This window comes from Ursus maritimus, unplaced genomic scaffold (assembly GCF_017311325.1).
Source record: "Ursus maritimus isolate PB19 unplaced genomic scaffold, ASM1731132v1 scaffold_33, whole genome shotgun sequence".
Taxonomy (NCBI): domain Eukaryota; kingdom Metazoa; phylum Chordata; class Mammalia; order Carnivora; family Ursidae; genus Ursus; species Ursus maritimus.
In genome coordinates, this window is record NW_024425897.1 from 12,944,230 (window position 1) to 12,957,587 (window position 13,358).

Genomic DNA, 13,358 nt, shown 5'->3' on the forward strand with positions numbered 1-13,358 from the left:
AGGACTTTTCAGAACCTTTAATATGTTCATGTAATTTGTCCTCAAGTTACCTAACCTCAACTATCCTCAATTTTCTGCTTGCCCCTTTGGTTTTCTGAGCTTTCTTTTCTTCTGAGGACTTAGAATCTAATCTGTTCTTCATTCTGTCAGGCCCAGAGTGGGTAGAGAGACCCCCGTGATCAAAGAGAGCCCCAGGTAGGGCCGGACTCGCCTCCAGGAATGGACCTTGTGGATTCCCTCTCATCTTGTGCTTCTTGCAGAGAGGAGCCAGGGTGGAAGTGGAGAGTGAGTGATAGTTTGGGGGGGGGGGCATTGATTGGTTGGCTGAGGGGAGTGGGGAGTCCTTGGGGAGGCGATGTTTTCAGAGGTGGGGTGGGGGCATCCTGAGCAACTTCCTTTCTTCTAGGATGTTCCCAAAGAGCTTGGCTGCCTCCATGGCACAGCCCCAGTGGATGGTGAGCCCGTAGCCTCCATGGCCATAGTTGTGGATGACCTAGGAGAGGCAAGAGAGAAGGTAGCCAGGAGTGCCCTGGAAGACTCAGGAGCTCCCTGAAGAGTTCTGGGCAAAGCCAGAAGGTACCAGAAGGCCTCTCAGCTCCCTGGCGGGATGGTGGGGCCGCAGGAACACCAGTAAGGTGACTGCTTGGGGAGCTGGAGGTCGACACCCTAGACTCTCTTTTGCTTAGGAGATGGACCTGCTTTATGCACTCGGCACAGGAGAAGTAGAATCATCTAGAACTTGACGTCAGGGATTCCCCTCCCCCAGTCAAATTGTTTGAAGTTCCCTAAATCACCTTTCTTGTGGCCACCCTGCTCCAGAATGCCAGACCTCTTGTGTTAATAGACTCTTCTGCCCACCTCGGGAGGAAAGGAAAGCTGGCGCACTGCGCGGAAGAGAGACACTCGCGTTATCATGCTAATTAGTCCCAGGGACAGAGGCAAGGCCCCTGGGGCCTCTTTTAAAGCTAAAACCATTAGTAGGAAGTTTGACTCCATATGTGACACTTTCCTCTGTATGTATGTACACGTGCATGCAACCACACACACACACACACACACACGCACACACACACACACACGCACACACACGCACACACACACACACACACACACGCACACACGCCCGGCGGAAGGGAGGAAGGATGATCTACATAAGGAGAATGGCTTTCCTGTGGGGACTCCAGCTGCCACCTAGTCAGATCAGTTCCTTCCACCAGGACAACTTCGGCCATCTCGACAAGCCCCGTTCCTACCCCAGAAGAGGGAACATGAAAGAGGGACCCCAGGACCGTGATGGGGCAGCCACAAAATGGACATCTGCAAAATGGCTCTGGAGCCGAATGCAAACCACATCCCGGCCATGCCCCTCGCCAGTTGTCTGATGTAGGCAGATGACGTCACTCTTAGATCCCCAGTATCCTCATCTGAAGCACGGGGAAGCAGTCCCCACCCCAAAGAGCTGGAGGGGACATTCAGTGCGGTTGTCCGTGTCTCGGGAAGTACCCGTTTTCCTTCTGCCCAACCACAGGCTTTGACAAACTGAGGTGCAGTGCCCTCTCTGTAACCTCGAGGAGGTCCTTTACAACATCACTGAGCCTCAGTTTCTCTACAGAGCAGGGGATGTTAGCCAGCGTTGTCCCGGCCTGCCAGGAGGCTGTGCGAAGCCAGATGTCAGGCAAGACTGAGAGCCTATTGAGGGGAGGGGAGGACTTTGCTTTCCTTGCCAGGAGAGCATACCTCTGTGTTTAAGGATCCAAAGCGAAGCTGTTCTCTTTCTAGCCGAATCTGGGGGCGTACTGGCCGGAGGCCAGTCAATTCAGCAACAATTTTTGCATCCTGGGAAAAAAAAAGTGTTAATAATTCATCTCCGGATTTTTTTTTTTTTTTTTTTTTGCTGCTGCCATTTTTAGATGATAGAGTTAGCTTTGGCGTCTCCTTATCACCACCACCACCACGACCATCACTTTCACTAACCACCACCACCACCATCACCACCTTTATCAGTCACCATCATTATTGTCACTCTTACCACGTCACTACCCGTTCTGTCGATGACCCCATCTCCATCAACCACCACTGCCAGCCACCACCATGATGTGAACAGCCACGCCTCCTCACCACCATTCTCACCATCCTGAGCCCATTCGTCACCATCAACGCCACCACTGTCACCGCCACCAACAGGCCAATGAAAAAGCTGAGATTTCAAAACAAATGTATCTGGTCCTTGTGTAGACAGACTAAGGTGTTTTTAGGGATGTCACCTCAAAAGACAGCAACTCTTAGCCGTGGACAGATAGGTGTCACCAGCTCACAGTAGGACTTCCTCGTGCATTATCAACTTCTGGTGTATTTCACAGGCCCTTGCTGGAATACACTTGCCCAGTTATCCCAGTGGCAGTGTCTTCCCATCCTCAAGGGGCCTCATGATCAAGCGGCCAAGACCCTGGTCTAGGGTACCGATGGCCCTCCCCGTCTTACCTTCAGGGTGGGCTCCAGTCTGCAGCAGCTTTCCCAGATGGTGGCGTGATCCTGGTTGTTGTTCACCTCACTCCAGTTCCCCAGCTGAAAAATGCCTCCCAGAGTTACCGCCTGCATCCTGGGTAAGAGTGAGGAGAGTCAATGGCGAAGGGAAACGAAGCCTTTGAGATGAATGGGGGCCATCGCATGCTCACCCTTCCAATCGTCTCTACCTCAATCCCCACGACCATCCGCGTTGTCATCCTGGCTAAGACCACCATCAACACCCCTGCAGTTGCCACTGTCATCACCACCCACCACCATCTCTACTGTCATCATGAATGTCACTGTCAACATCGTCATCTCTCCCAATGCACAGCATGGTGACTGTAGTTAGCAATACTGTATTATATACTTGAAAATGCTAAGAGAGTCAATCTTAAATGTTCTCACTACACACAGATAAATTATAATTACATGACATGATGGATGGGTTAGCTAGCCTTATTGTGGTAATCACCACATATATATATGAGACATTTTATATATATATATATATATATATATATATAATCGTGTACCTTGTAAATGTGAACCATTTCTCAATTATATCTTAATGGAACTGGAAAAAAAATATCATCTACGTCAACAACATCATCTCCACAACTGCCTTCTTTGCTACCATGACTATGTCATCACCGTCAGCCCCATTCACCATTTCCACCACCAGCATCCATGTTGACATTGATAATGTCATCTCTGCCACACCACTAACATGGCCATGAAGATAGCACAGCCCCACCTAACACTAATGCTACAATCAACGTGAATTAACACTGCCTTTCAGAGTGTCATCTCCCCCATCCTATTAACATCGTCCTTGATAGTGTCATCTCCGTCAGCACCAGACAGTGCCTCCACTCCCAATCATTGCCATCATCGTTGACCTCCTCATCGACACCATGCCACCCCCATTAATGTCAGCACTCTACCATCCGTGTCCCAATCACCACCCCTGTGAACTTTCCCAACAATGACAGTACTGTCTCCACTATCACCATTCCACTCTCAATGACATTGTCATCCCATCAACACGACCACCATCTTCACTAACATCATCACTCCTTCCATTAATATCATCACTATCGATCTGAATCCCTATTCCTACCACACTCCGGTTATTTCTGTTCACACCTTCCAGTGTCATTGCCCTCACACCCACTACCGTTGTCTCCAGGATGACCACTACTGTCGTCCAAAAGCTTGTTCAAGATGGAGCCCAGTTAAGGTTGAGTCCTGCCTTTCCAGGGGTTTAACGGTTCAACCTCACTTAGAAAACACTGGAAGAAAAAATCCGCAGGGACTAAGCAAAGGGCCTGGGGTGGGCAGCGGAGAGAGGGCATGAAGGTGCCCCTTCTTCTGCCCTAAGATGTCAGATTCTTACCCTGGGATGATGTATGGGGACTGGTAGATGCCCTTCTCTGGGTCATGGGTGATAATGAAGTGCTTCATCCAAGGGGCATCCACCTGTCGATCGAGGGCAGACAAGTCTCATCAGGGGAGCTGGATCACCGGGCTTCCCTGCTCTGCTCCCCTCTCTGCCGAGATGTTCTGACAAGTGTGGCAAAGCCAATTCCTAAGGCCCCCGCAGACCCTTCTGCTCCAAGTCTGCACTGACTGCTTGCTCTTGCAGGAAGAGCCACTCCTGCTCCCTGAAATATCACACGTTCTCACCTGCATGACCACAGAAAAGCCGAGCTCACACGTACAAATACACATACACATCAGCCCACATCCGGAGCACACCAGCGCTCACACAGGCACACATAGGCACACGCCCACAAATGGGCATCCTTCACACCCATGCACACATACACAGTGAGAGGCAATGGGGGACAATGTTTCCAAGACAAAGGCTCTTAAACCCATTGTCTCGGTTCTAACCCCAATTCCACAACTCGCTACCATGTGCACTTGTGCGTGTTACCTAATTCCTCTGTGCCTCAGTTTTCCCATCTGTAAAATAGCAATGGCAATATGATAGACCTCATCTCAAAGGGTTCTGGTAAGGATTAAATTAATAACACGATGAAGTGCTCAGGCCCGTATCTGGTACTTAATAATCACTCCATAAATGTCTGCTCCTTGTATGGTAATACAGGAGTACGCAGCTCTTACGTATGTACAAACAGATACATGCTTGCTTTGCTCTATTGCTTAAAAAAACAAACACCAAAAAACCTGAAAGAGAATGTTTGGAGGAGTCGCGTCGGTCCTTCTTGCTTCTTTAACATGTCAATTGCCCGAAATCTGTGAGGCCCCTGTAACAGGTGTCCCCGACACAACCTTTATCTTTGGAGAGGAAATAAGCAGGCAGCTACAATCTCTCTATCAAGAAAAGCAGGAGGCTCCATCCGTCACCTTCACACTCACCTTAATGATTTGTCCCCGGCCTGGCTTCAGTAGAGGGTCTGGTTGCAATGCCCCAGACCACACCCCAGTGCAGTTGATAATCACGTCAGCACCTCCTCTTGCCACCTGGCAGCAACGGACAGAGCAGGTGGCATGGGAGGGGGTGAGGGCCCTGGTATCCCCCGCCCCCTCCTTCCCTCTCTCCTCCGCCCTGCAGCTCTCTGCTCCCTGTGGAACAGCAGGGAGGAGGCTCAATGAGGAATCCAAGGAACGGACTCCAAACCTCCGCTCCACCATTTACCTGCTATGGGACCTCAGAAATGTTCCATCGCCCCCTCAAGGCTCTGCTGCCTTTGCTATAAAGTAGGGCTGCTAATATCTGTTCTCAGACTGCGCGAGCATCCAGCGTGACCCTGGATGTGAAAGTGCTCAGGAAGGAGTACTGCGGAAGGGGGGCAACCTTCTTGGGACCTCCCAGAAGAAGTCAGACACAGAGATAATTCTCTTCCTCCTTCTGAATCCTTTTTATTTCTTTCTCTTGCTTTCTGCTCTGCCAAGGCGTTTTCAGAAGGCGTGTTGGAACCCTTGGCTCTGTGCACGTGTGGGATACTCGACAGCTCAAGGGTATAGCATGAGGGGCACCCAAACCCTAGCCCAGTGCCAGGGACTTCCCTCACAGGTCTCTCATGGGACACACACATTGCAAGGCACTATTGTCATTCAAGAGCCAGTATTTGCTACATTGGACTGTGAGCTTCTTGGGAATAAGGGCTGTGTCCGAGTCAGCCATGTATCCCAAGTGCCCATTAGGGCTCAACCCAGAGCAGGTATCATTATGTAATGCCCGTAGCTGCATTTCCCAAGCACCTTCCCGTGCCAAGCACAGTTCTAGGTGCTAGGATTAAGGGAAGTCATGCAGCAAAGCTCCTGGTACTTAGCCAGCGCCTGACGGTGACAGCTGCCACTGTCATTGTTACTGATGATGGTGTGACTCTGGAGCTGAGTCAGCTAAGAGCCTTGACTTTGCAGAAACATTAACCCTGATTTAGGTAGGAGGCAACCAAATGTCTAGAACTTGAAAGTGGAGTGCCGCTGATACTGGTAAGAGGCAGCCAACTCTCTGGCCCTAAAACCCACTGAGGCTCAGAGGGGGATTAGCCCCTAATGTCCACCATCAGCCTACAGTCCCTTTGTTCCAGCCACCAATGTCGAGACAGAATGCTTGAGTCCCTTTGGGATTGAAGAAAGGCCTGGAAGCTGGGACAGGCCTCAAGGAGACCCTGGGAGACTGAAAGGGGGCTCCCAACCCAGTAGCCCGAAGCAGAGGCCTCCCCTCCTCACTTCTCTCCAACATCCAGCCCCTTCCAGCTCTGCAACTCACCTCCTCAAAAGACTCCACCTTCCGCTGGAAGAATTTCACTCCCCTCTCAGTTAACCTGGGGGGGATCAGACACATCACAAAGCCCCGTATTCAGTTCTTTGTCCCATCTCTCCAAGAAGATGCCATCGGGGATGTTCCCCAAAGAACCTTCCGTGGATGTTAGTTCCACAGGATGCTCCTTGAGAAAATGGCTGTGTGGTCAGATCAGATCCGTTCATAAACACCTTGACGGACGAGTGGTCCGCGAAACGTCCCTTGGGAAACCTGAGATTGCCCAAGCCCCTTGTCAGGCAGATGGAGATGGGAGAAGAGCCTTGGTGAAGGTCATACAGTGAGTCAAGGATGGGATTGGGACTTACACCCAGGCCTCTTAGTTCAAAACTCTTCCTACCACCACCACATTGCTTTGTATCATCAAAGGAATGAGATGCAGGGTGGAGGAAGGGCAGAGTTGGACAAATGCTAAATGCCCCTCTGTCAGAAGCAAGCCACGAGGAGAAAGGTGGGCTGGGGATGTCCACCCCTCCCTCAAAATGTCCCAGAGGAAATATATCTGTCATTATTAGAGAAGTAGGAGAAACATCAAAAGAACGGGCATTAAACCCTATGAAAGGTGAAGCATAACCTCAGGGCTATTTCCTCAAGAAAAAGTGGGGTTTTTCTGTCCAGGAAGAGACTGGATAGGAGTCATAAGTATCCTAAAGTTAGGAGAGAAATAACTATGTTTTAGTGCAATGATTTCCAAACGTGACTGATAATCAGAATCACGCAGGGAACTTCTTAAAACACAAATTTCTGGGGCGCCTGGGTGGCACAGCAGTTAAGCGTCTGCCTTCGGCTCAGGGCGTGATCCCGGCGTTATGGGATCGAGCCCCACATCAGGCTCCTCCGCTGTGAGCCTGCTTCTTCCTCTCCCACTCCCCCTGCTTGTGTTCCCTCTCTCGCTGGCTGTCTCTATCTCTGTCGAATAAATAAATAAAATCTTTAAAAAAAAAAACCACACACACAAATTTCTAAGCCCCACCCCAGAGGATCTGATTCAGTAGATATAAAGTGGGCTCCTGAAATATGTATTTCTTTTTTTTAAAAGATTTTATTTATTTATTTGACAGAGAGAGACAGCCAGCGAGAGAGAGAACATGACAGGGGGAGTGGAAGAGGAAGAAGCAGGCTCCTAGTGGAGGAGCCTGATGTGGGGCTAGATCCCAGAACGCCGGGATCACGCCCTGAGCCGAAGGCAGACGCTTAACGACTGCACCACCCAGGCGCCCCGAAATATGTATTTCTAAAAAGCTCCTCAGGTCATTTGATAAACGATGTGATCCATTCTAGATTTTTTTTTTAAATCTTAATAAAACAGGAAAACATAGGACATACATGGAATCTTCCTTAATATGAATATAAATAAAATATGTCTCTCAAGCTAGTGTTTGCTAATTTAGAACATTACAAGATGTCTGTTAACGTCAGGAACAAGACGGAGACGTGTACTATCCCCTCTATCAGTTAACATTGTTCTGGAGGTAGTTAGACACCATTGTTCTACCACAGCAGTCAGACAAGAAAAACAATGAGGTATAAAAATAAAAGGAAACCTATGTTTTGTAGATGATGTCAATATGTCTGGAAAACTAAAGAGAATCCAATTAAAACCGTTACGCAAACCTTACGGATTCTGGTGAGGTCAATAATAAAACATCACCTGTAAAGAGCTGCCCAAGTGATTCTGATGCCCAGTCAGGTATGGGAACCATGGTTTACTACATGAAAGAGATCAGAACGAAGGATAGCTCCCGCCAAGCCTAAGAGTTTTCCTTTAACGTTTGGGGTTGGGCGATACAAAAACAAATCCCATGAACAATCATCAGTAGACACTCTGGTCCTTGGGAGGTGCCTTCCCAAACCCAAAGTTGAAATTCTCACCTTTTAGTCAGCCACGGAAGATACCTCTTCCCCTCCACAATCAGGCTTGTGTTGAACCAGCCATAGCTAGAGTCGCGACCACGCAGGAGTGGTGATAAAGAGTCAGAATCAGAGTGATATTCAAAGGCTTCCAAACAGAGGTGGGAGCAGTCTCACTTTGGGGGGTCCCCAGGGTAGAGCCAGGACCACTGAGTGGAGTTCAGATGGGGACTGATTTTTGGTGCAAGGAAAATTTTTCTATCAGAAAAGCCATCCCTGACATTGAGGTGTGCACATGGAAACTGGATGTGCATTCTTAGAGGGGATCCAGGCATGGGGTAGGGTGAGGGGAGAACCAAAGAGACATCAGGCTGCAAGGAAAAGAATAGAGGTGTTTGGAGTCACACAGACGTGTTTGGAATCCCATTTTGGTCACCGGCTGTGTGACCTTGGGAAGTCACTTAGCCTCTCTGAAGCTCAGTTTCTTCATCCACAAAAGCGGGTAGTGAAATGGAGCTTCTAGGCTTCAGATCTGTGACTCCACATCCCCCACCATCTTAGCCCAGGGCCCTGTTGGGTGGGTGGCTTCTCCAAAGGAGCTGGACAGAGCAGTAGGGGGCCAAGGCACCAGTGGCTCTTGGCTTGGGATGAGACAGGAAATGGTGCCTCCATCTTCTGCTGCCTTCTGGACAGATCTGTCTGAATCATGGAACCTCAGCCCCTTTGCTCATGACAAAACCTCACCTGTAATCAGGAAACATGTCCAGCTCTCTGCAGGTCAGCTTCCGAAACCCCAGAACTATGTCCTTCCAGGAAGGATCCTGCCAAGGAAGGAGAGAAGGAAGAGCAAGGATGAGTGAAGTCAGTAAAAAGTTGTACGATGTGTACTGCATGCAAGGTGCCCTTCCAAGTACGTTACTTCCACCGCTCCATTTAGTAACCCCAACGATCCATTGAGATACATACTCTTCTTTTTTTTTTTTAAGATTTTATTTATTTATTTGACAGAGATAGAGACAGCCAGCGAGAGAGGGAACACAAGCAGGGGAAGTGGGAGAGGAAGAAGCAGGCTCCCAGCAGAGGAGCCCGATGTGGGGCTCGATCCCAGAACGCTGGGGTCATGCCCTGAGCCGAAGGCAGACGCTTAACCGCTGTGCCACCCAGGCGCCCCGAGACACACACTATTCTTATCTCCGTTTTCACAGATGGGCCAACTGAGACTTAAAGAGGTTAAGTAACTTGTCTAACGTCACACAGCTAATAAATGATGGAGCTGAGATTTGAACCAATACAGTTTGGCTTCAGAGTCCATGGTCTTAACCACTATGCCATACGAAGGAAGAGTGAGAATACGGCTGAGGGCGAGTGATAGGGTAAGAGCCAGAAATAGGGGAGAAACCGCTGACAGCGAGGGTAATATCAAGGAGTGAGGGTGAGAGGCAGGAGAGCATAGGGTCAGACAACCCGGTGGAGGTTTGGCCTCCCCACAGACCACGTTGAATTCTCGGAGACTCCCATTTTCTTGTCTGTATAATGGAGTTAATAATCACTCTTGGTCCCATGGAAGAGAACAGATAATATGGGTGATTGCCGTAGCCTGCTGCTAAACATTGACTCAGCCATAGAGAGCTGGCCTGGGTTTCCGGACATCCAGCCCGACCGTCCTCTCCAACCAACTTGAGAACATCCCCCAAGGCTGTGCCCTTCTTAGCACATTGGGCACCATGGGGTCACAGAGAGCCTGGGTTCAAATCCCAGTTCTGCCACGTCAGAGATTTGTGAGTTGGGCAAGTTACTTCATTTCTCTGAGCCTCTATCTCCCCATTGTAAAAAGAGGCTAATGAGAGCACTTACTTGGTGGTTATTATGAGAACTAAACAAGTCACTAGTCGTAAAGTAGTTAGCACAGGGCCTGGTACATAGTAAGGGGTCATGTGCCATGATGAGTGCTTTAGTGTATCTTGGTGAAAAGTCCTGGCACCTCCAGGGACACAGGAAACCTTGTGACTTCAGCATGAAATCACCAGTGTTACAGGACATGTCTGGGTTTGACTCAACCAAAGACTAGTTTCCCTGGTTCATCAGAAAGTGCTTTGGCCTCTGCCAATTTAATAACAAAATTGGAAACAAAAATAATTTTAAAGCAGAAATAGAATTTAAGGGAAACCTGATTTGAATGCAAGAGGCTGTCACCTACCAGGCTCAAAGTACTCCCCAGACTCGGGCTCCCAGCTCTGGTCTGCGATCAAGGACCCCTCACTCACCGGAAAAGCTTCACGGAAGAGGTTGTAGCCTGAGATTAGGGCCAGGCCCATGTTTGCAGCGTTGGGAGAATGGATGTGGCTCAGGAGATAGTCGAAGGTCTGTTGGTTCCAATGCCTGGAAGGATCCCGTGGATTCTTGGTCACCTAATATCCCGAGCTGGACAAGAAAACCCTGAGGGTTGGCTTGCACGGGATTGTGACCAGGCTGGTGGAGATATGTCAAAATCCAGAAATCCACCACGTTCGCTTCTGCAGCGTCCCAAATGCCCATGGGTCTTCCCTACCCCCAGACTTTCTAGTATTTATTTCCCCATTAATAGGAAAGGGAAGGAGGAAACAAGGGATGGCCCATCACAACCATTTGGAACCCACCTCGGGCTTGGGATCATGCAGCTGTAAGTTTAAATGAAGGCTTGGGCCCGCTTTGAGATCTGCCCCACGGTTCAGGCTCACTCCAAGCATCCCCCCCCCATATAAATGTCAGCAGGAGACCTTGGCTTGCTGTTTTCAAACACTTTCCTCCTCTTCTTCCTGGGCATAGAACCTGGCTACATCTCCTAGACTCCCATGCAGCCAGGTGTGGCCATGTGACTGCCTTCTGGCCAATGGACCCAAAGACTGCACACGTCGTCCTCATGCTGTGCTCCTTCCAAAAGCGCAGCATAGTGACATCGGAGGGTACCGTGACACAGGTACGGTGGCCACATCGGAAGCCTCAGAGGACAGCAGAGCTGTGAGATGCAAGGAGCCCGGGCCCCTGAATTGCCACCCACTGATCAAGAATATTGGTTTTGGAATTTATGGGAGAATGTAACTTCTGTTTGAGTCGTTACTTGCTTGGGGATTCTTTGCTAAAGCAGCGGGCAGTTTGCGGTTTCTAAACAAAGTAATCTTTGCCAACGTCTGGGCTACACTGATCATCTATCCACCCACTTACAGGCATTCCTGATCTGGAGGTTCCTCAGAAGGTTAAAGCTAGAATCACCCTACGGTCCAGCAATCCCACTACTGGGTGTTTACCCAAAGAATACAAAACCATGAACTTAAACAGATTCGTGCACCCCCGTGTTTATAGCAGCATTATTGGCAATAACCAAGATATGGAAGCAGCCCAAGTGTCCATCAATTGATGAATGGATAAAGAAGATGTGGTCTGTATATACAATGGGATATTACTCAGCCATAAAAGAGAATGAAATCTTGTCATTTGCAAAGATATGGACAGAGCTGGGGAGTATAATGCTTAGCGAAATAAGTCAGAGAAAGATGAATGCCCTATGATTTCACTCCTATGTGGAATTTAAGAAACAAATGAGCAAAGGGGAAAAGAGAGAGACTCTTTTTTTTTTTTAAGATTTTATATATTTATTTGAGAGAGAGAAAGAGAAAGCACGAGCAGGGTGAGGGGCAGTGGGAGAAGCAGGCTCTCTGCTGAGCAGGGAGCCCAATGTGGGGCCTGATCTGGGACCCCGGGATCATGACCTGAGCCGAAGGCAGATGCTTAACCGACTGAGCCACCCAGGCGCCCCGAGACAGAGACTCTTAACCGTGGCGGGGGGGGGGGGGGGGAATAGGTGATGGGGATTATTGTGGTGAGCACCAGCTGATGTATGGAAGTGTTCAATCAGTATATTGTGCACCTGAAACTAATGTAACACTGTATGTTAACCAACTGGAATTAAAATAAAAACATAAAAAAAAGAAATTGTTAAATAAAAATGATTGCCACGATGGGCAAATTCAGGGGAGATAGATTTCTAAGCCGTTAAATATAGCTGAGAGGCTATTAAACATGGCAATTGGAATGAGTTCAAATAAACAGAAAGACCTTTTTATGAATTTATATATGGAAAAAAAGTCTCTGAGGGCAAAATTGCTCCCTACTGTACCCAATATCAAGGACTTTAGTGCATTGTCCTTCTTTCTAATTATTGCTGGGATTTGTGTTTTCTTCCTCTCTCTCTCTCTCTTTTTTTTAAGATTTTATTCATTTATCTGAGAGAGAAGCAGAGACAGAGACAAGAGACAGAGAGAGCACAAGCGGGGGCAGAGGCAGAGGGAGAAGCAGACTACCCACTGAGCAAGGAGCCTGACGTGGGGCTCGATCCCAGGACCCCGAGATCATGACCTGAGCCAAAGGCAGCTGCTTAACCGACTGAGCCACTCAGGCGCCCCCGAGGGGCTGTGTTTTCTGTTAGCCACCGTGGAAATCCGATGAAAATTACCTTTAAATAAATAAACTAGGGGGGAAAAACCCAAAACCCAAACATTCCTGATCCATCAATGCACATGGCATCCACAGCTACCCAGTTTAGGGGAGGCATGGAGGAAAGCCTCCATTTGCCCAGCACATAGTAGGGCTTACTATTTATTAGTATTTTCTTCTAAGCCTTAACAAGGGGCTTGTTCTTGGGGACGGGAACCCTGAGAGGGAGCATCCCCTCTTTTTAAACCCAGAGCCTCTAGTTCCCCGGGCCGCCCTCTGGGACCCTCACTCACACTTCCTGTGGGTTGCTGGGGTCCGAGAGGTAAGCCTGAGAGAGGCCGGCTGCCACGTCGCTGTTGGTGAACGGGGTGAAGCGGTCCGCATAGACCCTCACATCCAGCGCTGGCAGGACCGGATGGTAGCGCTCGTGGAGGCACAAGGCGGTGGACAGCCCAACGACACCGGCTCCTATCACCACCACGCGCATTGTGCCGGCCTGCAGGGAGGAAAGGTTGCAGTGGGCCATCCCCACCATCACCACCGCCCCCTGAAGGCTTAGAAAGTGCCAAACACAGCCAAGCCCTTCTATACCTGACCCTCTTAATGACCCTCAGAAATGGAAAAATTGAAACAGAGAGAGGGAAAGCAACTTGCCCAAGGTCACACAGCTGGTAAGTGATGCAGCTTTGGTTGGGGAGCCTTTCCCAGATATCCTGCCCCAAGCCAGGAGCGT

The 13,358-nt window shown here is 49.2% G+C and overlaps 1 protein-coding gene across 1 annotated transcript; it reads right to left on the reverse strand.

The window, feature by feature from the left end:
• Positions 1 to 361: 361 nt before the first annotated feature.
• DAO (D-amino acid oxidase) lies at positions 362 to 13,157 on the reverse strand. The gene is made up of 10 exons (XM_008707634.2): positions 12,919 to 13,157; positions 10,420 to 10,534; positions 8,900 to 8,976; positions 8,177 to 8,242; positions 6,254 to 6,308; positions 4,894 to 4,998; positions 3,905 to 3,987; positions 2,482 to 2,599; positions 1,738 to 1,836; positions 362 to 493 (listed from the first exon to the last, which is right to left on the reverse strand). Exons 1-10 carry the CDS (start codon positions 13,149 to 13,151, stop codon positions 362 to 364), a joined length of 1,083 nt encoding a protein of 360 aa, XP_008705856.2. The 5' UTR covers positions 13,152 to 13,157.
• Positions 13,158 to 13,358: the final 201 nt, after the last annotated feature.

Bases quoted from the DNA above. Each gene is read 5' to 3' on its own strand.
- DAO (XM_008707634.2), bottom strand. From the start codon at position 13,151: ATGGCCCACTGCAACCTTTCCTCCCTGCAGGCCGGCACAATGCGCGTG. The intron at 4,999-6,253 runs GTGAGTTGCAGA...CGTTGCTGCCAG, and splicing joins AGGTGGAGTCTTTTGAGGAG to GTGGCAAGAGGAGGTGCTGA. The intron at 3,988-4,893 runs GTGAGTGTGAAG...CTCGATCGACAG, and splicing joins GCCGGGGACAAATCATTAAG to GTGGATGCCCCTTGGATGAA.